Source organism: Sapajus apella, unplaced genomic scaffold, assembly GCF_009761245.1.
Source record: "Sapajus apella isolate SASKATOON/1434 unplaced genomic scaffold, GSC_monkey_1.0 scaffold66, whole genome shotgun sequence".
Classification (NCBI taxonomy): domain Eukaryota; kingdom Metazoa; phylum Chordata; class Mammalia; order Primates; family Cebidae; genus Sapajus; species Sapajus apella.
Window position 1 is genome coordinate 11493577 of NW_022437006.1, and position 25889 is coordinate 11519465.

Consider the following 25889-nt stretch of genomic DNA (forward strand, 5'->3'; position numbering starts at 1 on the left):
GGCCAACACTCCAAGATCCCCGTCTCTACTAAAAATACGAAAATTAGCCAGGCGTGGTGGCAGGTGCCTGTAGTCCCAGCTACTCCGGAGGCTGAAGTGGGAGGATCCACACATAGAGGCTACAGTGGGCGATGATCGTACCACTGCACTCCAGTCTGGGACAAAAAAAAAAAAAAGGAGGAGGGGATGAAATGAGTTAAGTAAATGAGATTATATGGAGATTAGAGTAAATTTGCCTTTGATAATGTAAGACTTGTTCTTGAGCATAGTCTGTGGAAAGAGGAAGAAAGTGAAAGATACAGGAAAAAGGATGAGTAATGGGCCAAAATCTCCAAAAAGGTGGGAGAAGATTCAAAGCTTGAGGGCAGAGGGAGGGAATTAGAAAAAGCACTTGTTTAGGACAGTGAAAATTACCTCACTAAGAAGGGACAATTGCAGATGCAGATAGGTCTTCTGACCCGTAGCCTCAACAACTAAATTAGGTTTAAGCTTCTTTCAGGCAGTGTCCATGTTTGATCATATATGCACAACTCATTCAAAATCAAAACTACACAACGCTTTGTTGGGGACTCAAATATATGAACAAAAGCGCAACGAGTCAGTAAGATGCTGACGGGGATTAGGTGCTTTTCATGTCACCCATCACCGCTGCTGCTCGAGCAGGCCCAAAAACTCCCAGGGACCCTGCGATGGGATAAGGGTGCGAGCCAGCAACCAGAAACTTCCAGCGCTTGGGATACCACTTTCACACCCGCTGTCCCGAAGAACACCGCACCGCGGGCCCCACCGCGGATTTGCGGGAGTGCGGCTCTGCCATCTCGAGCACTGCAAATGGCCCAACACCCCGGGTAGCAGGGTGGAGGGTCCGCCCGCAAAACAGAGCCCAGGAAGCTGGGGCGAGCCCATCCCGGGAACGCGCGCCCCGGGATGCCGCTACCCTAGACACCGACGCGCCGCCCCAACGCGCGCCTGCGCCGCCTGCCCTAGCCCACTCCGCCTCACCAGTACCCATAACTGCTACCCCTCTTCCCACCGGCCACCCCAAGGATCTCCTCCGCTGCTCCTGCCGGCGAGAACCGCAACGCCAACTCACCTGACCAGATCGTCACCCTCCGCACTGACGCCCAGTCAGCCCAGCAGAGACTCACGCCGAGCCCCGCCTCCCGCGCTGGCCCACAAGCCCCCGCGGCCTCGCCCCGCCCCCTGGAGCGTGGGGTTGAGCGCGCGCCGGAAGTCAAATTCGTGACTTCCTTCTCAGAATGGAGCCGGAGTGGTGGCTTGAGGGTACGTAAAGGCAGTATCTGAGCCTTCCGCCTCCTTCCATTATGACTAAACTTAATAGGAGATAACTCAAAAACTGCAGGGTCATCCTGATTTTCTGATCTCCAAAACAATAAAATCTTTAATATGTCCTTGGACTCCCTTTAAACGGTTTAATCCCTAATATTTACCTTGCTAATGTCTAACGATTTGTCTGACCTTTGTGAATGTGATAAGCATGTGAGAAAAGTTACTGTTTTTCCACCATGAACAATCAACTGTCAACTGGTAATCCTGGTAATTTTAGGGGATTTTTTTTTTCCCCGTAAGTACAGGTATTTGGCAAACTAGTTCTTCAGTCCAACTCCCTTGCACTTTTTGCAAGTAAACTCCTTTTCTAAGTGAATCTATCTCTGAGTCTCTTTGACGTGTGCCAGTGTTACAGTCTGTCTTTAGATATGCTCTGGTTTACAGCGAGAAGAAAAATGAAACTTTTAACACTTTTTGCTTCTGCTTCCCGTGTGAGGGAGTCTTCATTCATTGCAATGACAACTCTAAAACGAAAGCAAAACAAAAATAATTCTAGAAGTCCACAAAAGCAAACACAAACAAGTGAAACTTTACATTTAAGACAGGACTGTGACCTCAAATATTATCCTCAAAGTGCAGATCAGTGGTTCTCAGGCTTGACTGAACTTTGGAATCACTTAGAGAGTATATACATATACGTGTGTGTGTATGCATGTATATATACATACTGATTTCTGTGTCCATCCCAGAGATTCTGATGTAACTAGTCTTGAGTGAAGCCTATCAGAATTTTTAAAAGCATAGGATACACCATGCATTTGAAACTTGAAGCCACTAACCAGGTGCTGATCAATGAAGAACTAGGCTGGGGTCATGTCATTAACATATCTTTTCTGTTGTTTAATATTGATATCTTTGTATTTTAAAACCATAGTAGTCAAATCATTACGTATACATCAAAATATTTACTAATGAAATGATTTTTTGGTTGTGTTAGGGAGATAGATTATTGACTTTTAAGAATATTTTTGTTTTTTAAAAATTAATTATTTAAAAACATATATTGATTTTTTTATGTTTTTAACAAAAGCAACCACATTTGTTTTATTAATTCTGGCAGAGTTGATTGAGATGAGAGATAAGGGGGCTAGCTGGCTGCTCTAGTAAAACCTCATAGACCCTTAGGTGAGCCCTCTCTCTCTCTTTGTCTCTCTCAAACCACATAATTATCAGAAGTAGCTTAGTGAATATAGAGTCAAACTGAGAAAAGTTAATCAAATGGTTTTGATGGTCATCATCACCTAATTCTGAGGCTCCTGCTGTCCCACAAAAACATATGCCTGCAATGGTAGCCTTCTCTTCTGTGAGCTCAGACCTAGGCCACCTTAAATTCTTTTCTAGATTCCATGCAGACCTCCCGACTTCTGTTGGCAGTTATCTTCAAATGGATTTCAACAAAATGTCTAAATCATGCCTTTCTTTTATGTCTCTTTTATTCATTTATTTACTCCAATCATCTCAATTGAACTTATTAATATCTGAATAGTTATTTTCAAAGAAACAAACCTCTTTATGTGTTTTATATGTTGAAATTGTAATGGTCAGTGGAAATAAACAGGAGTGTTTATTATTGCAATTAAAATGCTGCAATTAATGATTGTGAATGCTATTAATTTTAATATCCAAAACAAGTATTAAGATCTTTAAAACAGTTAAAGAATTTGACAGTTAATGTAAATCTTAAGAAAGGAAGTATTAGGGGCCGGGCGTGGTGGCTCAAGCCTGTAATCCCAGCACTTTGGGAGGCCGAGGCGGGTGGATCACGAGGTCAAGAGATCGAGACCATCCTGGTCAACATGGTGAAACCCCGTCTCTACTAAAAATACAAAAAATTAGCTGGGCATGGTGGTGCATGCCTGTAATCCCAGCTACTCAGGAGGCTGAGGCAGGAGAATTGCCTGAACCCAGGAGGCGGAGGTTGCGGTGAGCCGAGATCGCGCCATTGCACTCCAGCCTGGGTAACATGAGTGAAACTCCGTCTCAAAAAAAAAAAAAAAAAAAAGAAAGGAAGTATTAGCTAAGTAACTTTGGGAAGAAAAGTTATGACCCTTGGGACTTCCTGTTATGTAGATATTATGTTAAGTTTGGTTGCATGTGACAGAAAGCCCAAAATAAGAGTGGCTTAAACATGAAAAAAGATTATTTCTCTCTCATATAAGACTGAATATAAGCAATCCAGGACTAGTGTGATAGTTCCAGTATGAGAACCGGGCTCTTTCTTCCTGGCTGCTCTGTCATCTTCAGCACATGGCTTTCATTCGTGGTTCAAGCTGGCTGCTCAAGCTCCCATGATCTTGTCTGAAATCCAGTCAGCAGAAAGGGGCAAGAGTGGGAATAACAGTACCCCCTGCCCATTAAGAATACTTCCTTTTGCATGCCATTGGTGAGGGCTTAGACACACGTCGACTTCCAGTTGCGAGGGAGGTCAAGAGTCTATACTCTTGACAGTCATTTGTGTACCTAAAAACTGAGAGTTCAATGAATAAGGAAGAAGAGGAGAGCAGATACAGAGTGGTAACCAGCAGCATAACCTCTGTCAAGGGTCTTAACAAATATTCTTTAAAAAATAATGAATTAACAAGTGAGTAGATACTACTAGAAATCCAAGCTCACTACAACATGAGGAAAAGCGTTGAAATTTGCAATCCTGATTCTGCTACTGAGAATGTAGCTTAATCTGAGCCTCAGTTGTCTAGGTAAAATAAAAGTGGTGAAGTTCAAAATATCCACCAGAGTGAGAAAATGAATGTGAAAGGACTACTTAGCACAGCTTGGGACATGGTAACAGGTTAACAAATGTTAGTTCTTACCCTGCTCTCCTGCAAAGCTAAGGCCCAGACCCTGGCATATAGTACTCTCTCCTGCGTTTCTGTCTTTCTGCCTTCTACTGGACTACCTGGAAGACCTCTGAAGAGACCTATGAAGAGCACAAGTACTGGGGACCAATAGATGAAGGTTAAAGCTGATAGCAGGGATAGTAAATTGCCTCTCCTGGTATAAAATTAAATCTGTATGATAAATGAGACAAGAATTACTATAAGAAAGACCAGCATGCTATTTTACATTCCTTATCTCACAACAGTGGTAATATCATCCCCGTTTGCCTGGTGAGGAAATGATCTGAATAATTAAGAAATTTGCTCATATGGCCAGTAAGCAACAAAGCCTGGCTAGTTACCTGGGCGACATAACCTCAGAGCCTGTACCTGTTAGCCCTATGCTCTACTGACTCCCTGTCTTGCCTGTTGACCATGAACATCCCTGGGAAAGGACAAGACAAGGCCCTTTTCCATCTATCTAGAGTCTGTAACTTGCCCGAGGTATCCCTTCATACCTGACCTTTTTCTAGCATTGTGGCTTGAGTAATCTGTTTACAGATAAGAAATCTTTTTCTGTATCTCTTTAGCATCTCCTCTTCACCCAGTGTGGTCAACATCTGCAACCACAGAAGCTACATCCAGAAATGTCCTTATACTCCTGTGTATGTGGTCAAGGGGACTGGTTATTGAGGATGGGGACCACCAGTCTTCATTTACCCCCCTCCTCATTATCTATATGCAGTGCTCTTTCCACTCTTCATATTACAGAATTCTCTTCCCTTCTTGGCTAGAGACTTATTGAGTCAACGGGGACTTCACCCAGATACTGCATTCTCCAAGCCATTCTGAAAAGAAGCTAGAGCAGAAGTGTCACTCCTAGCCCCGCTCCAGGGAAAAGGCAAGGAGGGAGGCCATTTACAAAGAAGACACTCATTTTAAGTTTTCTTCAATGACTTTAATTGGAAATTTGACCCGTCTAAACCATAGTTCACAGCCAGCTCTGTGGTACAGCATTTGGTTCTCAATGAGGTTGGGGAAGAAATGCATAATTGAGGTTAAAATGGAGAGCCCCAGTCTCTCTGGTCTCCTAGAGTTATTCAAATCATAGCTGCTGGATAAGCCTTAAAATGATAATTATTATTGTTACTTTTTTTCGAGATGGAGTCTCACTCTGTCACGCAGGCTGGTGTGCAGTGGCACGATCTCCACTCACTGCAACCTCTGCCTCCCAGGTTCAAGTGATTCTTCTGCCTCAGTCCCCTGAGTAGCCGGGATTACAGGCACATGCCACCATGCCCAGCTAATTTTTGTATTTTTAGTAGAGACAGGGTTTCACCATATTGGCCAGGCTTGGTCTCAAACTCCTGACCACGTGATTCGCCCACCTCAGCCTCCCAAAGTGCTGGGATTACAGGCGTGAGCCACCGCACCTGGCCTAAAATAATTATGTCAATGACACCAACCTACAGGTTACTTCTTCTGATGGTGAATCTTCCTCCTATGAGGATAACTCTTTCAAAAAAAAAAAAACTATTTGGGATCAAAATACAAGTCTGTAGTTGCACTAAACATACACAAGTGGGAAACTTCTTGATGCAGATACTGAGCTGAACATAAAAACACTCAGGCCTAGAGAAGACCACACCACCCTCAGCCCACTCACTGTACCAACATATTACCCTTCTCCATCCAACATTGGAATTATCCCAGACTCTGTTCTGAGAGGATCTAACTCTGGAAAAAAACAAAGGTCCTTGCTTGATTACTGTGGCCTTACTTCTTTGAGGACCCCAACACAGGGCTGAGTTGTCGTTTATGGAGCTGTGTATAATAACAGCCATTATAGCTTGAATTTCTATCAGCTGTTCTTCCTAAGAACAATTGAAAACACCTTCACAGTAAAAATATCATCAGGGTTTGCCCTCTCACCAACCGCAAAAAGAGGAAAGTGGGCAGACCCCTTCCTGTTACATTAAAGGGAAGCATGAGGCCTAGTGAGGTTGAAGGACTTGTTCCTAGCTTCCCCACACATCAGGGCAAAGAGCTATGGAGGGTTCCTACCTTCTCTGCCTGGACTCTATTTCTTAGTCTACATAGCCAAAATTCTGGAGGACAAAGATTTGACTGTTTCTCCACATTTTTCTAATTTGTACATTTTCTCTCTTTCCCATGCGGGCACTTTGGGATTTAGGAATGCTTCTCATTGCTTTGAGATGAGGGGATCCCTCCCAGTCTTCTCCCTCTTCTCTCTAGTCCAAAGAAGATAGCACTTTAGTCTTGCAAGAGCCCTCATGCCCCTTTCTGGCTCAAAGTTCTATTAGGTGGAAGACACTATGTAGGCTGTGGCGATGTACTTCTTGCCATTCCCGTAGGTGGAATTGTCCCAGGTGTAGGTCCGGATGGCCAAGGGATATCCTCCCAGGCTTAGCTGGCACCTGTGGGGAAAGATCCTGAAATCAGAGGGGCTTACCACTTTACCGTGCCTCTCCCTGGGCTGGAAGGATCAAACCCAACCTAAGCAGAAGGGCTCCATCCTTAATGGATGGAGCTTAAACAGCCTTAAAGACAGCTGGCACTGCTTTCTCCAGCAGCTGCCTCCAGGTCCCCATGTGTAGGGAGCCATTTCAAAATCTTTGCCTTATTTCTTGTCTTAAAGAATGCTGTTCCTCATCTTTCCTAGAGCAATATTTCAAAATCTCAGATTCTAGAGGTGAAATCCTCAGAAATTAAATGTTTGCTTAGGGTTTCAGAAGTGGGAGAACTCAATGTGTTCAAATTTTAGAGACTATGAGGCCGAGTGGTTCCTAATGGTACTTTCTGGGCTCTAGGTTCCCCTAAGTAGCCCCAGGGGACAAAGAGGCTGAGAGCCCCAAGACAACTCCACTTCTATTTCATATGCTAAGGTCCTACGGAGGATTTCAGTTTGAGGAGATGAGGGGAGATAGTTTTGCTGCTAAGATGAAGTTTGGCAGCCACTGAACTATCCAAAAACTTCATTGTTCAAGCAAGAGAAGTGAGGCCCAAAGCACAGATTTGTCCAAGCCCTCCCAGCCTCTTTGTGGCAGAGTCCAGGTCTCCCAACCCTGGGCTATCTGACGACAGCCTGTGGCCCCAGACTGCTCCTTGGGCCTGGCTGGCCCCGTCCGTACACTTTGCCTGGCCTGGCGATGAAGCATAAGGAGTAGAGTGCAAACTCAAACTCAGGGCTGCTGCCGATGAAAGCGGAGCCCACTTCTTTATAGTAGCCGTCCCAAGTGAACTGCATTGCCAGCACGTCAGGGTAAGAATCCCACTGCGGAGGGAAGGGCAGAAAAGGGGGTCTGGTGAGTGCCACACAGTGAGGTAGGACAGGTGCCCAATGGCAACAGTCAGACAGTATTTGTTGAGGGTCCATTGGGGGCCTGTGTGAACCTCCCAGAAAGACTGGATTCTTTAAATAGAGGAGACAGTCTGCCTTGCTAAGGTGTCTGAGCCTGCCCGGACCCTCTGCCTGGAGCTGCCAGTGTACATCTACCAAGAAGGCCAAAGTCACTATCCGTAGGATCCATCTCTGGGTATCAACGATGTCACTGTTCCCTGTGGCCCTCACACATGGAAGAGAAAGATCGTTTACTGCCCCCAAATTATTTCCTGGTACTGGGCAGCAAAGGTTTCTGCCTTATAAAGTGTATGAAGTTTAGCTCAAACTCGCCAGGCTAAAGCTTTCAGCCACATTCTAAGGAAACTGAGGCAGTGGGTAATTGTATGTCTTTGGTTCTTCCCTTTGAGAATCCTCCCCAGGCCCCAGCCTGCCACCCAGATATGGTGTCTTCTGCCTCCTGTCCCCTGCAGTTCTAGAGCCTTCACTGTTTGGAAGGGAATTCCGGTGTCCTGGCTAAACTGGTTGTCCAGTAGGTGAGGACATCATAGTCACAATCCCCTGGGGCTGCCCCATGAGAGTCAGGCTGAGATACAAGTCTGACTCTTTGGAATGCAGAGTGAGAGCAGGACATCTGGGTGCTGTCAAGGCTTTTCCAGCCCATGTACTCACAGGCCCATCGAGGATGTGACTGTAATAGTCAACCAGGCCCTCCTTCTCCTGCAGATAGAAGCGGATCCAGTTATGGAAGCCAGTAACCTTGCCTTTTTTGACTTCACCTATAATAAAGAGTCCAAGGTGCATAATCGGGGCTCCTTCCCCACCCTGCCCTCTAAACCCCTTTCTCCACCCCATTCCAAGGCTTCCCTCTTCTCCAGTCTCTGACTTCTAGCTGCTCACCCCCTCACTCTGAGCCCCCATAGTCTCTCACAGTCCTATCTCTCACATCAGGAAGACCCCCCTTTTGGCTGAAGCCCTTAGGAGAATTCTTCCTTCTGGTGATCCTAATGACCTCTCTCAGCCATTACTCCAGCAGCAAGCCAAGCTTGGTGGGAGTTTTGTGGGCAGAACAGGAGAGAACAGACCATGGCCCTCTTGGGAAGCAGTTGGCCAGGCCCTGGAAGCAAAGGACTATTCAGAGGTAGGCACCCTTGCTCCCAGACATTTGTCTTGTCCTAGATGTAACCTCTTGGGAATCTCAGCATCTGGTCTTCTTTCTCAGTTAAGTACTCTAGAAATTTCTCAGAATGGCTCCTGAGACCCACCCTCTACCCCAGCCATTTGGGCAGGGGAGTGCACGGGTCCCTCCCTGCTAGCTGGCTCGACTGCTGATTAATCCACACCCAGGGCTACCCTGCTCCTGAGCAAAGCCATTCCTCTTCATCCTTCCAACTCTTTATTTTCAAGAAAAGTGCTCCCACCTGAGAAGACGTGTTCAAAGCCACTTGAGTCCCCCTCCTCTTTGCCTCTTGAATAGAGCCCAAACCACATGTTCTTCAAGTCATCGACAAATTCTTGTTCTGAGCTATAGCGGTCTGCAGAGAGGAACACAGGGCTTTGGAGAGGGGAGGCCTTTGGAGAGGGCTAGGTCCTGGGAGCACTAAACAGAGACCTGCTAAACAGGGCTACCTGCTCCCACATGCCAAGAGACATGTGGGTTCAATCAACAAATGTGTTCAGTTGTTTATTCAACACCTATCTATGAGATGCCTATTTTATGCCAGGTCCAGATCTGAAGACTAAGGATTCAGCTGGGAATAGCACCGTCACAGTCTCTATCTATCTTACATTCCAGTGGAGGAGTCAAAACATAAACAATAAACAATAAGAAATACGATTTCAGATCAGTGCTATGAAGCAGAGTAGCCCGCAATGACTGGACGGCTGGCATAGGGGTGGGGGGTTTCTTCTAGAAAGGAACATCAGAAAGGCCTCTTTCTGATCAGTGAGAAGGTAGCACTGATCAGAGAGCTGAAGGATAAGGAAGCAGCTACACAAAGATCTGGGGAGAAGATTCTTCTATGTAGAGGGACCTGCAAGAGCAAAGGCTCCAGGCAGACCTAGTTTGCTGTTCAAAGAACTGAAAGAAAGTCAATGAGGCAGGAGGGGAGAGTGATGGCTGAGTGACAGGAGAGGAGGTTTGAGAAGCAGCCAGGAGTCAGATCCTCCAAGCCATGGCAAGAAGGTCAGATCTGAGGCAAATAGAAATAAAACAAAAAATATTTTAGGTTTACTAATTGCTTTCTGTGTACCTAGTGCCATTTTAAATGTTTTCAATATAACACTGAATCCTCACATTGAATCTTCACATAAAGTTGGTACTAATTATCTCCAACTTTAAAATGAGGAAACTGAGACAGACAAAGAGTATCAAACTCATACAAGATCACACAGTTAATGAAAGGTAGAGAGAGCGCTTGAGTCCACTAAGTCTAACTCCAGAGACCAATCTCTTTAACAACTCAGCTTTAAAATCCTTCAGAGCTACTGAAGGATTTTAAGCAGGGGAATTATAGATAGACAATCACCCTGGCTATGGATGTAAAAAAGGCAATGGGGTGGTGTGAGTGGAAGCAGAGAGACCTGTTTTGAGGCTCATGCTTTGGCCACATAAGAAGTTGATGGGGCTTAGATGGCGGTGTTAACTCCAAAGGAGGAGGGAGCAGCAGTAGGTCCAGGACATTACATTGCTGATGGAGGCAATGGGGGTAGGGAACTTTGAGGCAAAGAGAACAATTAAATCCAACTCCTAGGCTTTTGATCTGAGCAACTGGATGGGTTATGCTGTCATTTGTCTTGTCTTAAAGAATGCTGTTCCTCATCTTTCCTAGAGCAATATTTCAAAATCTCAGATTCTAGAGGTGAAATCCTCAGAAATTAAACGCTTGCTTAGGGTTTCAGAAGTGGGAGAACTCAATGTGTTCAAATGTTAGAGACTATGAGGCCGAGTGGTTCCTAATGGTACTTTCTGGGCTCTAGGTTCCCCTAAGTAGCCCCAGGGGACAAAGAGAAGGGGAGACAGGGAAGACCCAGGGAGGAGCAGGTATGGAGAAAGAGATGGGAACCAAATATTCTTTCTACTTTAAGCTCTGTGTGAATATCGGTTAGATAGCCAAGTGGAGATGTTGAAAAAGCCCTTGAGAAATTTTAGGGCTGGAGATTTCAATGAGGGAACCATCCAACATTGCCTGTTTACTGCCTAGAATTTTGTATGGTGAATACAAAAGAGATACCAGACATATTCCTTCCTTTCAAGAACTTAAAACACATTTGGAAAACAAGACTAAATATACATGAAATAACAGAGAATGGTTTCACACACTGAATAGCTACCCTTACTGAGCACTGACTCAGTGCCAGGCTTTCTACTGGGTGCTTTATAAGCGGTCATCCTCAAAAACCACATTTCAAAGGGAAGCCCCAGAGAGGTCAAATAAATTCCCCAGGGTCGAGTCACTAGCAAGTGGCAGAGCCAAGATTAAAACCAAGTCTCTCTAGCCCAAGGCTGTTGTGGACCACACTTCAAATTCTGCAGAGGTGCCAAAAGCCAGAGTTAGTTGGGGCAGGTGCAGCCTTCACAAATGTGGTGGGATATGGGCTATTATAGAACTTAAAGGATAAGTGGGATTTGGACAAGGAGAGAGGTGAGAAGAGAGTGAATAATGGGACAGCCTGGCCTTGGCGTCAGAACCCTGAGTTCCAGCCCCAGCTCTGCTTCCAACTCCTTTGTGGCCTCAGGTAAGTCTAGCCTGTCTGACCTCCATTTCTCTCATTTGAAAAGCCCTTGCTCAGTCTAGACCTCCAAGATTCTCTTGTGTATTTACTACAAAGAAAACACCAGGGGGCAGCACAGGATTGCAACGTCTTCATGGAGTCAGTCCTGTGTCACTGTCACTTTCCTTAAAAACAGTGTCACCAACTCTTAAGGGAGGCACCCCCTCAGAGCCAAGCACTCTCAGGGGCAAAGAGGGAAGACCCGGGCAGAGCCACCCCTGAGACAAAGTCCAGCTGCCTGGAGTTTGGAAAGAAATCTGCAGGATGCTAACAAACACAACCCCATGCCAAGAAGTCCTGCGACCAAAATCTTTTTTGGTCTGACTCAAATCTATCTCCATCTGGAGGCTTTCCAACCAGAACTCTTCCTGGTAGGACTTCCCTCTTTGAACCTTTGTTGATTTTCTGATGCTATTTCCCCAGCCAAAAGGTGGACTCAGCCAGCCCAATTCCTGGACTTCAGTGCAGGAGAAGGGAGTAAGTAGAATCAGCGACTGTACCTATCTGAAATGTGGTGCTGACTTTGGGTAGCTGAGATGTGCCCTGGGTGGGGGTGGGATCTGAGGGGAGGCTCACGCCAGGCAGAGAACCCTAAGACTGTAGCAGAGGGTGAGGCATGCATGAGGCAGCTAACATGAAGTCAAAGGTGGGGTGATTTCCAGGCCAGCCAGCCAGCCAGAGGATGTGTCATCTCCTGGTTGGGTTCCTAATCTTTCTTGGCTTCCCCCTGGCCTCATCCCTGATTCCTCTCAGATGTATACCAACTTCCACAGAGTCCCCACCGCCTCCTCACCTGCCCTCCTAACCTTTCCCTCCCCCACCCACCTGGCTTCCCTTAGACAGACTCATGAGTCCTGGGGGTTGGGGATGCTCACTCACTTTGGTAATGGAGGAAGCTGTAGAGCTCCTTCATGACTGCCGTCTTCATGATCTCTCTGAGGAAGGCGTCCTGCTCGGCCAGCTGCTGGGCGCTGAAGTGCTCCCCATGGCCTGTCGCCCGCTGGTAGTTGTTGAGGAGGTTGATGAAGGCTGCATAGGTGGGCTTGGAGAACAGCTTCTCATTGACGTAAGTGAAGAGTCTAGGGGAGGCGGAGGGGAACCACTGAGAGCCCCAAACTTGGGGCAGAGACCCCTCCAGAGACTTCTAGACAGGCCAGGGGCAGGCAAGTGAGGGCTGGGTTCAGGAGCTGAGGGGGAACTTCAGGTACTCTTGAAGGCCACACATCAGGTCACTTTTCTTCCACCTCATATTTTGGAAAAGCTGTTCTATCCTCAGCCTGGCCAATCACAGAAACCCTCCCAACTGGATACCCACAGTCCCTCAAGATGTCTTTGTCTCTGGAGACCTGATTTTTTTCTTTTCTCTCTTTGATCTTGCCTGACTTGAGGATAAAAGAGCTGAGGCATCACAAGAAGCAAGGATGGGGGCGAAATTTCGGGGGCAGGAAGAGGAATTGGAGGAACTCACGGCTTTGGGCAGTGATCCACTTGGTCTCTGGTCTCTGATGGGGAGATGCAGTTTTGTCTGTTGAGAATGATATCTTCCTTCTGGGCTTTGTTGGTGTCTGCCCTGTAGATCTTCTCAGAGATGCTCTGAATCTCCTCTTTGGTTATGGCATCACTGCTGTAGGAGAAGCCCTCTGGGAGGAATTGGGAGAGGGGTGGTCTCAGAGCCAGAAAGTGGGAGGTGGGCAGGAAATTGTCTGTGTTCATCCCCTCCTGGACCTTCAGGAAGTCAGCATGGAGGGAGGGGAGCCACAATTGGACACCCTAGTGGTTGAAGGACAGGGGCACAGAGCCTGAAGGACCTGTAAAATCAGCACATGGCATTGCCTACAAAATGTCCTTCCACCCCTTCCCCCCAGGAGAGGTCTCATGCTTCCGCATGCATCAGAATCACCTGGAGGCCGTGGTAAAACAGGGCAGTGAGTCCCACCCTGAGAGTTTCTGATTCAACAGGCTTGGAGCAAAGCCCCAGAGTCTGCGTTATCTAACGAGTTCTCAGACATTGCTGATGATGGTGGTCTGGGGACTACACACTGAGAACCTCTACTCTAGAGTCCTTCTGTCTCTGCAGGTTAGCTAAGGGAGCAGAAGACTAACCACGGTCACTACACAGGCTCTCGAAATCCTTGCAGCAGTTTCCAAACTCTTGGCAGTGGGCATTGCAGTGACATTGCTGGTGCTTGTCGAAGGCTTCGTAGCAGCGGCCCTGGCAGGAGGTGGGTGCCGAGTACAAGTCTGAGAAGAGAGGGGAGGTGTGTCCGAGACCAACCTCTAGAGGTTGCTGTGAACACCCCACAGGCCATCCCTCCCTCCTGGCTCTCCTGACTCTGCCCAGTAAAGATCTCCAGGGAAGGAAAACAAACAAGCCTAATTCGTACACACGCTTCACAGTCAGGAAGTCCTTTCCGATGCCGAACTTTACTTTCTGGCACGCTGTTTTTCTAATCTTCCCAATCTAAAAATAAAATCTCTTCCACTTCCCTCTCTGGGCCTCAGGCTCTCTTTCTAGCTACCCTTCTCCCGTAGCCCCCCAGGCTGGCTGAGGCACCCAGACTTCTTCCTGCTCAGGCTGCCAGAATCCAGCGAGCCCCTCTCATCTGGCTGAGGCCCGGGCTTGGTGCCACAGCCATGGCCGCCTCTCCTTGTCACCCTCACGTCCCTCCTGCTTTATGTTGAGGGCCCTTTGGGGAGGCAGGCTCATTGCTGGCAAGGGCCTCTTCTGTCTTTTCCTCTGGCTGTGGGAACGGCTCTGACTCTTTGTGGTCCTCTGCAGGTAGACAGAAAAATAAAGTCACCAACCACCTGAGAATTCCCCTCCTGCTTGGTTTCTGGTTCTCAGCTCCCCCAGCCTCAGAGACAAGCAAGGGCACTAGAAGCAAATCCTGAACAGGGGCTGGGGTCCAATGGACAGTCACCAAATAACAGGGATGAAAACAGAAAATGGAAGATGTTTCCAATGGAAAACACATTATAGAAAATTTATAAAAAAGGAAAATAATGTCCCCAGGTGACACATCTGGATTGAAAACTCTGATTTCGGTGATGAAGTTTTTTTAACAAAAGTTGACAGATGGATAGTCTTGATGCTTTCCTAATGATAAGGCTCTCATTTAGGAAGTTCCTGTACCTAGAATAACTTCTAATCAGAGTCTAGGGTAAATTCTCAGGGTCTCAAGGAGAAAGAGCCGTTTCCTGAGATTCCAACTTCCCTTCTTTCTTTGCCCCACTTGGAAATGGCCACAAAGACTGTGTCTAGGGAAAGGGCATGTTCAGAAGAGCACATTCCTATTGCTGTCCCATCCCCTTCACCTGCAAGCCGAATGACTTTAGCTCCTCTCTAGGCGGAGAAGGGTGGATTTAAGGTGGGGAGGGGGCTGGGGGAGAAATGTTCCTGGGGACTCTGAGTTCCTCTCTCATCACATAATTCCCACCACCCCACACACACCCAACAAACAATACTGTTACAAAGTGATTCAGAATCTACTAGTGAGTTTGCTGGTAAGTATCGTGTTATTACCATCAGAACCAGAAGAATAACCAGTCAGGTTATTCTCCAGTCAACAAACATCTGATCACTTACTATAATCAGGCTGTGTTCTAAGTGCTGGCAATCGTTAGGCTTGTGAATTCAGCCACAATTTATGCTAAATAGAATTTTGTATGCTGAGCTGGAGTCCTAACCATCATTTCCAATATATTTTTCTATTGGAAAGGGGTTCTGAGTTGCAAATCAGAAACTTGGAGATGAAATGACTGTTATGCTGGGTATTGCCTTTATCTTGAATGCCAGCCTGATGGGCCAAGGTGAACAGGCCTTCCTGTGTTTGCTGAATGGTAAGAAAAAGTGGGGACACAAGGGCAGCGGAAAAGGCATAGGCTCTGATTCGGGCTGAGCTCTGGGCCTGGGTCTCCCTGCCTGGGCAAGGAAGTGTGTGTGTGTGCGTGTGTGTATGTGCACTGGCATGCCCACATATACATATGGTGCTAATATATAATACATACGCTAATATATACAGTAATAGGGTTGGCTGTGTCCCCCCTGAATCTCATCTTGAATGGTAACTTCCATAATCTCTGCCTGTCATGGGAGGGACCCAGTGGGAGGTAATTGAATCATGGGGGCAGGTTTTTCCCAAGCTGTTCTTGTGATAGTGAATAAGTCTCACGATATCTGATAGGTTTTTTTTTTTTCTTTTTCTTTTTCCTTTTTTTTTTTTTTTTTTTTTTGAGACAGAGTCTTGCTCTGTTATCAGGCTGGAGTGCAATGGCATGATCTCAGCTCACTGCAACCTCTGACTCCCTGGTTCAAGTGATTCTCCTGCCTTAGCCTCCTGCGTAACTGGGATTACAGGGACGCACCACCATGCCCAGCTAATTTTTTTGTGTTTTTAGTAGAGATGGGGTTTTCGACATGTTGGCCACAATGCTCTCAATCTCCCGACCTCATCATCAGTCTGCCTCGGCCTCCCAAAGTGCTGGGATTACAGAAGTGAGCCACCGGCGCCTGGCAGATATCTGACAGTTTTATAAAGGGAAGTTCCCCTGCACTTTGCCACCATGTAAGATGTGTCTTTGCTCCTCCTTTGCCTTCCACCATCCTTGTGAGGCCTCCCCAGCCGTATGGAACTGTGAGTCTATTAGACCTTTTTCTTTATAAATTACGCAGTCTCGGGTATTTCTTCATAGCAGTATGAAAATGGACTAATACATATGGTGTTTTTGTGTAAATTGAAAAAACGTTCCATATGAGTGGAAGCAGCTCTGTGGGCACTTGGCTGGCTACCACCTTAGAGCAAATTCAGAAAAGGCACTCCTTTTTCTCAGCAGACACAACTCTGCACCAGGGCACACAACCTGATGAGAAGGATACAGACTGGATTTGGGTCCAGCTTGCTGCTTAAATAGGTTCCCTTGTACAATGCACAACCTGTGCAATGATTATGCAGTGGGCTTGCTGGCTATTACCTAACTTGACTTCAGTGACCTGTCCTCGAAACTGGGAGTCAGAGTGCATGGCTCGACAGCAAGGCTTTGTGTCACAAAGCGGATCATTAATCTTCTGGAAGAGATTAATGGAATCTAATCTAAATTTGGAAGCACCTAAACAAGTAGATTATTCATACAAGATTGTTTTCAAGTATTCATTTAAAACTGTGCAGTTGGAGTAGTGGAGGAGCAGCAGCCTTTGAAGGTGGTGCATGTCCTGTTTTCATCAGTGAGCTGGAAATGACACGATGGAGATGTCATGCCACGTGGTCCCTTCACTAGAGGAAGAGTGGTATGAATTGTGTGAGTCACTGTGACACCATGCAGCCTTCCTGGCGGTATACAAGTTGTGAGAGTTTGCTACCATTTTTACATTTTTGTGATTTTAAAGTGTTGAATAACAATTAGTAATGTCAGACATACTAAAATATAATTTTTATCATTTTATCCTTTTTTAGAATTTGGTACTTAAACTTTCAAGATATTGTTAATACTGATAGTTCAGACAGATATTCTTTGTAAATGACATCTACTATATTTTAAGTTGGGGGCATCCTAGAAAACCTGAGACAAGTGTTGGCCAAATCCCTGACCCTGCCTCTGTCCCTCAGTGCTCTCTGTCCAGACCCTTAAAGCCCCTCTGAGTCCTGAACACTGCTCTGGCCTGCTGGACACCCAGGCCAATGACCCCTCAAGCAGGCTGGAGGTGCCTTCGTCTCACAAGGAGGCTCACCAGTACACAGGTGTTTATAGTCTTCACAACAGTCCCCATGCCAGGGACACCAGCAGTCACACTGGCAGGCAGCATCCCGGTTAAATTTCTCATTACATCGAGATGCATAGGATTCCATTTTTCCTATGGGCAGTAAAGGTGGGAAACTCAGCTCTATGGAGACTCTATTCTCCTCCCTAAGGTGCCTCCTGCAGGAGGGTTCACAGACCAAGGCAGGAGTATACCTGGCAGAGAATGGTATTACCCTCTGCAAGGGAGAAGTACATCCACAGCCTCCCAAGTACAACATAAGCCTCCTCCCCACCGCCCAACACCCACCGAATATTTCAAGGCTCATTAAGGAGACCAGGATCACAAACCCAAATGCCTATTTGGGTCAGGCCCATAACATAAACAAGTAAAGAAGCAGGGTATGAGGCAGTAGGAAGAAATGGAGACTGTGACAAACTTAAGAGCAATGCTCCATCTGAAGTTTGCAGCTGATGCTCAGCTCCAGCCAATTGTTGCCATGTTGGGACGTGGGCTCAGTGTTGCCAGAGCCTCCTGTTTTTCTTCAAGACAAATATTCATTTTTATGTGAAATGTTCCAAGCTTATAAAGCTTTAAACATGCCAAAGAAAGAGGTCTGTGAACTGGGTGTAGCCCACAGGCCCCCTTCACCTGTCATGTAGATGCTGTCCCAGGGATGCCCCCTGCCCTCTCACTCCCCCCTGGCTCTTATCCCATCCCTGTTCTTTGCTTCTTTGCTTTTCTCTCACCTTCCTCCACTCTGCACCCTCTTTCCCCATGTCATATCTTTTGGTTCTTTCCAGTCTTTGGAGTGCATTCAGATTAGTTTATGCTCAGGGTAGGGAATGAGGCGAGTGTGGGTGAGAATTGGGCTCTGGCATAGCATTCTATTATATAACCACAGACCACATCCCCCACTCCAGCCAAATGGTTTGCAGAAGCAAGCTTTTTGTCGCAAGGGATGTAAGACAAGTTGAAAGAGCTGTGGAAACTCACTATCCACTCTGGGTTTTAAGGGTGATAACGGAGTGTTTGTTCGATTTGAGGTTCCTGAGGTTTGGACTTCATGAACGCTGGGTTAAGTGATCATACTGTGGGCTACAAAGAATTCCAAGATCAGAGTCAGGGTTACCATCAGCATCAGAATTTCTATCAGGGTGGAAACTGAAACCTAATCAGGTTGGACCAGGGTTGGGATTAGGTTAAGAACTTCAGTTAGGATTTGTGCTTGAGTTAAATTTATTGATAAATTAACAATTTTGTATTGATATTTGGGTAAGGAATAGGAATAGACTTAAGATGACATTGGGGTTGAGGAATGTGTCAGGATGAGAAAAGGACAAATAATCCCTGTTTTATTTGGGGGCTTGGTTCTGGTTACGATTCAACACAAAATAGTATCTTCATTTAAGCCAGGAGTGGGTTAGAGCTTAAATATTAGAGGTTGGGTTTAGTTACCAATCCCTAATACTGGATTCTGGGATTGAGGTTGATACTGTGTCTAATGAGGGATGGCATAGCAGAGAGGTTAAGAGTCTAGACTCTGGGCCAGGCAAGGTAACTCATGGCTGTGATCCCAGCACTTTGGGTGCCTGAGGCAGGCAGATCACCTGAGGTCAGGGGTTTGAGACCAGCCTACACACCAACATGGTGAAATCCCATCTCTACTAAAAATATAAAAATTAGCCAAGCATGGTGGTGGGCATCTGTAATCCTAGCTACTCAGGAGGCTGAGGCAGGAGAATTGCTTGAACCTGAGAGACGGAGGTTGCAGTGAGCTGACACAGTGCCACTGCACTCTAGCCTGGGCGACAGAGTGAGACTCCATCCCAAAAATAAAAAAATAGAACCTAGACTCTGGCGCCAAACTACTTGAGACTGGAATTCTGGTTCTACTGCTTTCTAGCTATGTGATCTTGGGCAAGTTATTTAAACTTCTATGCCTCCGTTTTCTTATCTGTAAAAGCGGGATGATAATGGAGTCTATCTCATAGAATATTTATAAGAATTAAATGAGTTAATATGTGTAAAGCACTTAGGACAGGAAGTGACACATAGTAGTACCATAGAAGTACTTGTTAGGTAAATAAACGGTGGCAATATTTCATGCCCATCTTCCAAGTAACAAGTGTTCCGACTGGCTGGAGCAGCCTTCCCTGTGCGGTGGCCCTGCCGTCACACTTAATTTAGCTGAAACTCTTCCAGGGTTTCAGCAGGGTCATCCCTTGGGCTGGGTTGTCAGCACATCTGTGTTGCTGGTTTCCTGACCGACTTGATCACTACAGGTCTGTATTCTTTACATCAGAGAGGCATCAGGTCAAAGTTAACCCAGGTCCTCAGACAACTTTGCATTGTAAGTCATCCAAGGTGGTCAGGAAGGCAGATTTCCAGTCCCTAAAAGAGACCAGGCCCAAGGCCACTTGTTCCTTCAAGCCCACAGGAACTCCTCTTGAATGTTAAATGATGCTTCCTTGGAGCCTGAATGCAAAGATCTTAAGGAGAAATTTTCAGCCCATCAGCTGCCTGCTCAGTCAGCCTGGCAGTACACCCAGAATCCAAAGGGAGAGAATTCAGGCAAATCAGGGCAATATTTTTAATGGGCCAAATCAGCAGAGTCCAGGAAAATAATTCACCTCATTCCAGCAGCTGGCACCAGTTGAGGAGGGTTGCAAGCGAGCAGTCCGCTGAATGTGCAGGAGAGCACCCCCGCCGGCCAAGCTGAGTGGGCTTTTTCATCTCTGCCCAAGAACTTTGTCTCCAGCAAGAACCCCATGCCAGCACTTTCCCACATGTCTCTGTGCTCTTGGCCTGCTTCAGGGTGACCTTGGGATTTGACAGTGGAGGGCAGAGGGGGAGGAACTTTTCCTCATGGGCATCTTGCTGTTTCCTGGCTGACTTCATCACTTCATAAGTGATGTTCTGGGGATACTCTGATGAGTAACTAGTTACCCTAACAACTCACTCCAGCACCCCTACACTGTGCCATTGACACCAACACTGAGTAAGCCTTCTTCCCCAGGCAGGCACCTGAATCACTGCTCTAGTAACCTGTGCCTCTTATTCCTCTGCTTCACCTCTCTGACTCTCTGCCTTTCTTCATTTGGGCCTTTCCTCTCTCAAGCTCAGATTCTCCCTCCATTACCCCACAGAATGCTCAATTTCTCTGCACCTTCTCAGACTTCAATATGCCAGAATAGCCACTCCCTATCGATACTGGCCATCAAGAAAGCTTGGTCCCAAGCCTGAGTGGACACAGTGTCCCTGTACACTGGCACTCAGCCCCTCTGATGACTGGGACATCCACACCTGTGCCTCTCAGAAGGCCCTAGATGCTGTTTCCATGGAGATCTAGTCAACCAAGAAGCCTCACCCCTTGGACTAGCTTCCTGCCTCCATTCACAACCAAAAAACAATTAAGGTTCTCCACAGGCATCCAGCTCATAAAGGAGGACCTGAGGCTGGCAATGATCCATGTGATTCATATTCTTGCATCTCAGTTCTGAGATGTTCGGATAGTATCAACAAGTGCAGAGCCTCTTCCCTGCCACCTTAGGAGGCCTCACACACTTGACCTCACTTCCAGCTGATTCCACAGCCTATACAGATTGCTGCCGTCTAACCCAGTAGCAAGAGCTCTACCTGCATTTCTGAAGCCACTTCTACCTCTGCCCTCAGGGATGTCCCCCCAGGGACCAAATATCCGGAGTTGCTCTTCTTCCCTAAGCCTGGGATATGCCAAGCCCACTGGCCACCCCTCCATATTAAGCCCTCAGGTTCCACCATCCTCCCCACCAATAGGGCTGAAGCTGGTAGCTCTCAGGCCCACCCTCATGCTCTCCCCCTCCCTCTCCATCCACTAGGACCCAGGCAGAGCTGATTTCTGGGTAAGGTGCACCATCTCATCCCTAGTTGGGAGGCCTGGGAACAACTTCCTCTTTCAAGGGTTTTGCATTTAGAAATCCCATTAGGGGTGTCCTTTCCGCATCCCATTTGGAAATGACCCCAAGCAGAAGTTTATCCCAAGAATATTTATAGTCTTATAAGTTCCAGTTCACTGAGATGAGTTTGTGCCAGGTGCTTCTCATAATCTCATTTAATCCTTTCCACAGTCCCATACAGGAGTGACCCAGTGAGTGGAAGGATTCTTTCTCCTCTGGGCAGAGGATTCTCCCCATACTCCTCAGCTCAACCCCCTCCCTTGGCACTCCTTTCCACCTGCCCACTAGCTACCAATGAATACATCAGCGCCAGCATTTTGCACAGCTACTAAACAGGAACATGGTCCTGTTCCTATGCCAGTCCCATCCACTCCAACTCTCATAACTGTGGGCCAGGTCCCTTCTGTATTCTTTAATTCTGCTAACACTGCGGAATTAAATCTACCTGCAACAGAGATCCATTCCTCTGACCCTTGTACAACCCCACATAGGACCTGGCCCACCTCCTGGTCAAGGGTCCTTTTGGTTTCCTCCTAAGCATGCCCACCTCCTAAGGCTCTACCCAAAGTAAGGTCATACCCTAGACAACCTCACCTGTCACCAGACAGTGGAAGGAGTGACCAAGGGCAGCCAGGTCACTCAGACCCTGTGGGCCCCTGCCCTAGCTTTATACCATATGGTGGCCCCACACAACAAAATCTTAGGGACATCAAAAGTCAGGTTGGACTAAGAGATCTTTGGAGCTGATCCTCCAAGGTGTCAAGAAAGGACTTCCATGAAATCAGTCCATCAGCTCTGCAATTCACTCCACATAGTCCAGTTGATTCCAGGAACAATGCCTGCACCCTCAGACAAGGATAACCCAACAATGCTCTGCAGGTTTAGGACAGAGCTCATCCTCCGTTGTCCCACGGCCCTGCCCTCTACCAAGTTCCCCAACTCTCTGCTTCTTTAGGCAAGATCCCTCCCCACGCGCAATCCCATGCCCACCAGAGAGTGACTTACCCGCCCAGGCCAGGCCGCACAGCACGGCCAGTGCCAGGGGGATGCAGGCCCTCATGGTGCCCAGTTGGAAGTCAAAAAGGGAGTGGCTGTTGGACTTTCACTAGAGTCAGATAAATGTCACAGCTCTCAAATGAGCCTTATTCCTCGGGCTGATCCTTTTAAAGACATCAGGACTTGTGGATCTGGTGTCTCCAGATCCTTTCAGGATGAAAAAGGGGAGGGAGGGACCCTAGATGGGGAGGAGGTGGGGCCCTATAGCTGTTTGAAGCCTGAGGGAAGGTGACGAAGCAGGTAGGTAATGCCAGATGTTGAGAACAGGTAATGCTAGCTGTTTGCAGCTAGAAAATAGGTCATGTAGGCAGGTACAGCAAGATGGGTCCAATTTGGGGGGTACTTTGTCCAAACTGGGGACACCCATGGGCTTATCTTTGGGTGATCTCTACCAAAAAGATACCTCCTTACAAGCCTCAGACCTGACTTTTGAAGGGGCCACAGGTTGGCTTCACCTTCAAATTCCTGTGCTTAGCATGACACTGGCACACAGTAAGGTGATTGGTCCAAGTTCGACAAACAGTAAGTGCCCAAGCAAGGGTTGGGGTCCTTGAACAGAGAGATACAGGATGTGTTGGTTAGAACCAGGGCAATTCTTATTACTACCAAGCCCAGCATAGCTAAATCAGCCACCTGAAGCAACGCATGGCTAAATCACCCTAAAATATTATGCAAATGACTCTTATTGAGTCAGTCTCTGGGGTTTACATATTTCAGATTCCTTATGAGGCCGGGGAGGGGCAAGAGGCCTCTTAAATGCAACTGAAGGCCCACTCTTCCTCCCCTGGGAGCACAGGGTTTCACTGCCTTCACCCCCACTTATACGCCTCTCCTCAGGAACTCCTCCCCAGTGAAGTTCTGTTGTTCCCCCGTCCAAAAGAAGAGGAGCAGCTCCCCATGACTGTTGAGTTTTCCCCAATAACAAAAATAAAATCTGCTAAGTACAATGACCTTTCCAGAAGGAGCACTGCATAGGGATTCTCAACCCTCTCAGAAAAGAAGACTATCATATAAAAAGGCAAAATTGGTGCACAGTGGAGGGCACTCTATCCGTGATTTTTTTTCTGGAGGCTGGAGGTGGAGCACGGCCTCATCCAGTGTGCTTTACCAGGAGAAGTTTCTTCCTCTCACCGGTCTTCAGCTTTCTCATCTGAAATGATGGGGTTGGATCTGATAATTCCTTCCAAGTTCTCAGACTTTAATCTTGAGGTTTCCTGCCCATGCGCCAGGTTGAACAGTTGCTGGTGGGTTAAAGAGAACCCCCCCAACCTGTTGCTGTATAGAGATGAGTCCAAACATAGGGACTCAGATAGTGAGAAGGACAAGCTTAGAGCAAGCAACATTTGCAAGGGGCTCACACCAAAATCGAAAGCACAATTTTTTTTTTTGAAAGGGAGTCTCACTCTTTGCCAGGCTGGAGTGCAGTAGCATGATCTCAGCTCACTGCAACTCCCAGGTTCAGGAAATTCTCCTGTCTTAGCCTCCCAAGCAGTTGGGATTATAGGTGCACACCACCACGCCCAGCTAATTTTTACATTTTTAGTAGAGACGGGGTTTCACCATGTTGGCCAGGATGGTCTTGATCTCCTGACCTCTTGATTTACCTGCCTCAGCCTCACAAAGTGCTGGGATTACAGGCATGGACCACCACTCTCAGCCTTTTTTTTTTTTTGAGATGGAATCTTGCTCTGTTACCCAGGCTGGAATGCAGCAGTGCAATCTCAGCTTACTGCAACCTCCGTCTTCCTGGCCCAGGAAGCTGACTCTTATCCCTCAGCTCCCCAGTAGCTGGGAGTACAGACATGCGTTACCATGCCCAGCTAATTTTTGTATTTTTAATAGAGACCATGTTGGCCAGGCTGGTCTCAAACTTCTGACCTCAGGTGACCCACCTACCTCAGCCTCACAAAGCGCTGGGATTACAGGTGTGAACCACTGCATCTGGTCCGGAAGCACAACTGAAGAGTGAGCCTGGCCCTTCTCTCCCAGAAGGAAGCTGGTTAGAGGGAGTAAGAGCAGAAGTGGCTGCTTCATTTGCATAAGTTTCATGTGCACAGCCCAAAAGCAGGCTGCAGAGCCACTGCCCATCAGAATCCTCATCCTCCCTGGACGGCACCACATAAACATATCTCTGACTCCTGTTGTTTAGGGGATAAAAGAGGGTGTCACTTGCTGTCCTGGGAAGCAGTGATGCCTCAGAATTTGGGATTGAATGGTCTGTCCCTTCCAAGTGTCCAGCTGGGTGGACCCTGGCTGTAGCCAAAGCTGTCAGAGTGGAGTGCAGCCTGGCTAGGTTCTCTTGGTGTCCAGCTGAACTGGCTATGGGATGGCATTTTGAGGGAATGAGCTCTTCCCCTCATTAGTGGAATTTTAGGTCAGAAGCAAGGATGGGAGCTGGAGAAGGCAGTTAAGGCTGACTCCACAGAGCCAGGTGGTTCATCTGAGGATCCAGGTGTTTCAAACTGAATCCTCAGCAAAAATAACAGCCTAACAACCACCAGCAACAGTGACTGAGCTCTTACCACCTGTGTTATCTTATCATATTTGTTATCTCATTGATTCTCACCACAACCTTAATAGGTACTATTGCCATTCTCATTTTACAGGTGAAGAAACTGAGGCACAGAAAGGTTAGGAGACATGTCCAGAGCACACAATTATTAACTTATGCAGCTGTGCCTCAACCCAGGTGCATCTGACCAGAGGTCATTCTCATAAGCACTGAAGCTCCATGGCCCACGACATCACACTTTAGACCACCACTTAATCATGTCCTGGTTACTATACAAAGCAGTCTAGATTTAGATTCACTGGAATTAAAGGGACCTCAATGGCTATCTAGTTCCACTTCTCATAGGATGTCACAACTCCCTCAACAACCTTCAGTGTTTGTCCTGCCTCTCCGTCAATGCCTCTGGTGCTGAGGGTTGAGGGGTGTGGAATTGGGATACGCCCTCCCAGCGCTGCTCATACTCCCTCTTGCAGATTGGATTCCCAAACCCCAGATTTTGTAACCAAAGACATGCTGATGAAGGCAAAAGCATATTAGGACAGCAGAAAAAAATCCATTAAGCCAATAAATGAAAATATATCAATACATATTCATGCAAAGATGCCTCATAAACTTAGATGTCCATATATGTGTGTACACAGACACACACACACATACACATATACACATATACCCACAGATACATTAAGGTATATTTCAGACAGCTTTCTCTTCCCTGCTAGCCTGTTCTGGACCAAGAACTCTGCTGCTCGTCTTTCTAAGTTCTCCCTCCCTTTAGGCAGTCACATGGGCTTTCCATCCTTGCAAGCTTCCCAAGAAGTCACAGTAGGACCAGCCAGCAAGCTGGGCGTCAAGGTAGGCTGGGTCCTGGAGAGCTGGGGTGGGGAGAAGGTAGAGGGAGATGCATGGTGGATGGTGACCCAGTGATGAGAATAGCAACAGAGATGGTGCAGTTGTGGCCTCTGTGGAGGTTTGGAGAGCGGGGAAGAGGTTGAGGCTGCTTGGGCAAGGATTTGTCAGAGACGTACAGGGTGGGAATTTCATCAGCCAAATATTTGTAGTGCTCACTACATGCCAGGTGCTATGCTGTTATTGGACTGGCAGGGTTCAGGCAGGGCTGGAAAACTCTTCCTGGAACTGATTGGCTTCTGGTGGGACAGAGGCTAGATAAGCCTCAGCCATTGTTTGAAGTAGGACTCATTCGTCTCTGGGATACCACAGGTGGTCTGGGGTCTGTCAGCATCAACAGGCCGTGAGAGAGACTGACCCAGAGGACTACTGAAGGGGACACCTGCCCAGGGCAGCCTATTCTACCATCCTCGTCCTTCTGCAAAACCAAGAGTGAGTC

The 25889-nt window shown here is 47.2% G+C and overlaps 3 protein-coding genes across 8 annotated transcripts in view; all 3 read right to left on the reverse strand.

Moving 5' to 3' along the window:
- RPAP3 (RNA polymerase II associated protein 3) overlaps positions 1–1183 on the reverse strand; it is a 34768-nt gene extending 33585 nt beyond the window's left edge. The window contains exon 1 of one of the 2 annotated variants that reach the window (XM_032248418.1): positions 1094–1183. The gene's annotated coding sequence lies outside the window, so the exon portion shown is untranslated. The remainder of the gene's footprint in view (positions 1–1093) is intronic. The other variant, XM_032248416.1, reaches the window with a different exon arrangement.
- Positions 1184–5656: 4473 nt separating this feature from the next.
- On the reverse strand, positions 5657–25763 carry ENDOU (endonuclease, poly(U) specific). 5 transcript variants are annotated; one of them, XM_032248424.1, is made up of 11 exons: positions 23926–25763; positions 21979–22578; positions 17027–17149; positions 14009–14074; positions 13408–13542; positions 12770–12941; positions 12181–12380; positions 8949–9062; positions 8200–8306; positions 7319–7461; positions 5657–6604 (listed from the first exon to the last, which is right to left on the reverse strand). In XM_032248424.1, exons 2-11 carry the CDS (start codon positions 22031–22033, stop codon positions 6487–6489), a joined length of 1233 nt encoding a protein of 410 aa, XP_032104315.1. In that variant the 5' UTR covers positions 22034–22578; positions 23926–25763; the 3' UTR covers positions 5657–6486. The 5 variants fall into 5 exon arrangements, with proteins under 5 accessions (XP_032104315.1, XP_032104314.1, XP_032104313.1 ...); XM_032248423.1 differs by lacking the exon at positions 17027–17149 and having other exon boundaries at positions 13405–13542; XM_032248422.1 differs by lacking the exons at positions 17027–17149; positions 23926–25763 and having other exon boundaries at positions 13405–13542; positions 21979–23442.
- RAPGEF3 (Rap guanine nucleotide exchange factor 3) overlaps positions 13465–25889 on the reverse strand; it is a 44046-nt gene continuing 31621 nt past the window's right edge. The window contains exon 24 of the mRNA XM_032248410.1: positions 13465–13513. The gene's annotated coding sequence lies outside the window, so the exon portion shown is untranslated. The remainder of the gene's footprint in view (positions 13514–25889) is intronic.

Bases quoted from the DNA above. Each gene is read 5' to 3' on its own strand.
- ENDOU (XM_032248420.1), bottom strand. From the start codon at position 14,276: ATGTGTTTTCCATTGGAAACATCTTCCATTTTCTGTTTTCATCCCTGT. The intron at 9,063-12,180 runs GTGAGTGAGCAT...TCCTCTCTGCAG, and splicing joins CAGCTTCCTCCATTACCAAA to ACCGCTATAGCTCAGAACAA. The intron at 6,605-7,318 runs GTACGGACGGGG...CTTTCCCCACAG, and splicing joins ATCGCCAGGCCAGGCAAAGT to GTGCCAGCTAAGCCTGGGAG.